General features: G+C 46.7%; 2 protein-coding genes across 2 annotated transcripts in view; one reads left to right on the top strand and one right to left on the bottom strand.

Moving 5' to 3' along the window:
- Positions 1–1,135: 1,135 nt before the first annotated feature.
- On the bottom strand, positions 1,136–1,994 carry Pmar_PMAR006542 (conserved hypothetical protein). Its single transcript, XM_002767107.1, has 5 exons — positions 1,831–1,994; positions 1,696–1,780; positions 1,525–1,649; positions 1,380–1,482; positions 1,136–1,332 (listed from the first exon to the last, which is right to left on the bottom strand). Exons 1-5 carry the CDS (start codon positions 1,957–1,959, stop codon positions 1,292–1,294), a joined length of 483 nt encoding a protein of 160 aa, XP_002767153.1. The 5' UTR covers positions 1,960–1,994; the 3' UTR covers positions 1,136–1,291.
- Positions 1,995–2,700: 706 nt separating this feature from the next.
- Positions 2,701–3,414, top strand: part of Pmar_PMAR006543 (hypothetical protein) — a gene marked incomplete at both ends in the record, with an annotated part of 3,694 nt that continues 2,980 nt past the window's right edge. Inside the window, 2 exons of the mRNA XM_002767108.1 lie at positions 2,701–2,860; positions 2,903–3,021. Of these exons, the coding sequence (XP_002767154.1) occupies positions 2,701–2,860; positions 2,903–3,021 (279 nt within the window). The remainder of the gene's footprint in view (positions 2,861–2,902; positions 3,022–3,414) is intronic.

Here is a 3,414-nt window from a genome sequence, read left to right on the forward strand (position 1 = left end):
CCTTGGTATTGCTGACCACCCACACTGGACGGGGTCAAGGGCGGGAAGCGCGACTGGGCAATGAAATCGCCTTAGCACATCTCATATACACTTACCATGAGTTGCTTGCGCTCTTCACTCAGTCGGGCCAACACCTCATTGGTCCTCTTCCGAGCCGCTTCAGGGACGACCGGTGTTGCCATCGGGTGAGACATGGCTTGCCGGAATCGCCTGATCGCCATCTATTGTCTTACATCTGTAGAAAGTGTTCCATACACCCAAGCAGGATTGTCGTCATAGTTTGGTCCTGGCGGTAACGCGAATCCCCCTGGGAAGGCAGGGGCCCACACATAGGGAGGGTAGACCCTGAGGGAGCTATGATGATGACGATGCTAATCAAGATGGCAACAACTTACTCATCGGGATGAGGATAGGATACCCCAGCAGGCGGAGGTGGAGGGTAGGCCGCCGAGGACGAGCCCCCACCGTGGACAGGAGGGAATTGACCGTGGTTGGCCATGAACTAGTAGACAGGATAGCCAACAATAACAACTACTGCATAGCAGGCTTATTCAGTAGGTCTTAATAGGAATCATGATGAATCTACACAAGACGTCTACAAAAAGACCCCATCGCACTCACGTGGTGAGCCTAGTCCCAGAAATCCACAATGCTTCATTTCTGTGGTTCATCACAATGTCCCAGTGGAAACATCAGATATAACATGCTTATACTGCAGCATGGCAGACGACATTACTACTCACCTACAGGGACTACCAGTCTTAGACCGATGAAGCGATGGGCGATAGCAACGAGATCTCCCCAACTACACTCTTCCAAGCTTACCGCGATAAATTAAAGTACGTTCAACTCAAGGCACTCTCTATATCCGAAACTGTCAATAACAAAAACCGCCGCCATGAGAATAAAGGTTCGAACATCGTATTCGACCTTGCCGCCCTAGGGATCCTGTAGGCCTCACCAACTACACATCAACAATGTATGTGTGAGAGGATCTCGAATCTTCATAATTCCAGATGATGGGACTGTAAACTTCGAAAGCCTGAAATACACGATGCAAGAACAAGCTGATGATCTCAACTACAGTGGCAGCAGCTATCTACCACCCCAGTGACAACGCAGCACAGAACGATATTCGTACAAAGGAGATCAACAACACAATCATCACCATCTACTCCTCTCCGTCTACTTGAGGCCGTTCTCCCACCGTTAAGACCGACAAGTAGGAACAGAAAACCGTCAAATGTCTCAAGAAAAACGATGCTAGTAGTGCTGGTATCAACCGTCGCATCTAGTCAGCATGCTTAATAACCTGGTTCAGCAGATTCGTACCTGACCATTTAATACTTGCGACCTTATTAATGAGCCGTCACTATTACCAAGCTGGGCCTTGACCTTGTCCCATTCAGTCTCCTTAGCGGCTGACTGAACCTCCGACAACAACTGAGCGGCTCTATCCTTATCTAATGCTTCCTTAGGCACCTGGACAAGTCCATCTAGGCTTCATTGAGATTAGTATACTACCAATTCCACACCGGAGATTTCGGCACGACAACAACCAGTGCCGTCCGAGGGTTGATTGAAGAATACGAAACCGTCGGAAATGAAGAAATCTTTGAGATCAGTACCATCACGAACAGTAATTACTCCTGAAAATGATGATACAACGTTGTTACGACTCATTAGGATGCTCACCAGGAGATAACTGAGATATCACTAGAGAGTGATTATTGGTGATAGTGAAAGTCCCCTCAGTACCCGGTACTGTCACGCTGTCGATCTGACAATACTCCAAAGTGGGGAGAGGGTAAGGCAACGCTCTATCCCTACCGGTTTAAGATAGAAAATGTTCTCCCTAGGAGAGCCCATTGTTAGTAGAAGTCGGTTGGTGATGCCTGCTGGGGTGTTGGCGCTCGGCAGGAGGCCAGCACGAAGTAAACGAGAGGCGCGGAGAGACATCCAGTGTAATGACAATTATACCAAAACCGCGTCCTGAGGATAACCGAACCGTTACAGCGGTTTCATTGCTGATCTTGGGCAATTCCTATTTGACTCATAATAACGATCTTAACGCGATCAGCGATCGTAATGTTAATCTATATTATCATATGCATAATCTCCTTCTAAACATATGGTGACATAAATATATTAGATCAAATCCTGCTCCCATCAATAAAAGTTGAAGATCGAAACGTGGGACAATGGAAGTTGAACAAAACACTCAATGCCACTCTATGAAGATTTTTACATACAAGGAATGCACCTGGTGCTCCTACGGTCCGTTACGAAATAGCAGAAAATATAGAGGACGTGACATAGTCCACCAGAGTCTGAATAGATCTTCCACAAATGATAATGCTGGTGGACCCTTGCGCGCGCCCAACTAATCGATCTCAATCTCTACAGAAGCGAAGGCCTTCGCTGGACCTTTGACGTTAGGCATAAGTTACGCCGCGTAACTGGTTCAGACACCTACGGGCTCACCTCATCGGCTCGGCGTTTGCCTCTTGCGATTTATTTGTGGAGGATACCTTCCCGAAGGCCTCGTTTTGTGATTATCTAGGATCGGCCGGTTTGACGATCCTACCTAATCCTAACGAGAATTCGGTGATCTCCGGGGTTTTTAACTGCGATTCAAGGGTGATCTGTGATGCTCTGCAACATTGTGGTTATTTTTCTCTTCAACATGGGTCTTTGTATATGGCGATGTATGGTATGAAGATCAAGCTCCGTCCGTTTTCATTGTATAATACTTCTTCTTGCGCGGTCGGTGATGCTGTTCGTGCAGGAGAGACCATTTACGATCTCGGGCTAACAGTTCCTACGGATCGTATCTGGCTCTTTCGCCACTCACTACCGAGTAAGCGTTACTTCCGTGTATTAGACAAACTTGGTGGTTTAGATTTCGGTACTGTACAATTTGCTACCTCGTTCAAAGATCGTGAAGCAGACATGCCCTTGATCGACATCGAGCATACCTTCTATCTGAGGTTGCGTCATGTGATCAAGGCTCATGCCAGGGTGAAGTTTTCTGTCTCTTCTTCCCGTGCTTCATTTCGCTCTTTACTTATAATCTCCGGCATCCTTATGCCCGTCGTATTGAGTTACGATTTCGCGTGCGACAGTGTTCCACTCCTTCGATTAGCCAAGCTATTCAATGGCTTTTAAATCGTAACAAGTTTAGTCTCGATTCTTATCCCGACCTTTCTTTTACGACTGTCGATTATGAGGATTACTTAAATCTCGTCGATTATTCTTTACTTGTAGCAGAGAAACTAAAGTTGGCTGTCGGTGACAACAATTCCAAGTTGCCGCCTGATATTCGGCTTCATTCTGCTTGATCAACTCGTTTGGTGAATCTAATCCTTACGCTCAGTCTTTATTGGATATATTTTCTCGACTCTGCGTCATCAA

Source organism: Perkinsus marinus, assembly GCF_000006405.1.
Source record: "Perkinsus marinus ATCC 50983 genomic scaffold scf_1104296971186, whole genome shotgun sequence".
Taxonomy (NCBI): Eukaryota; Perkinsozoa; order Perkinsida; family Perkinsidae; genus Perkinsus; species Perkinsus marinus.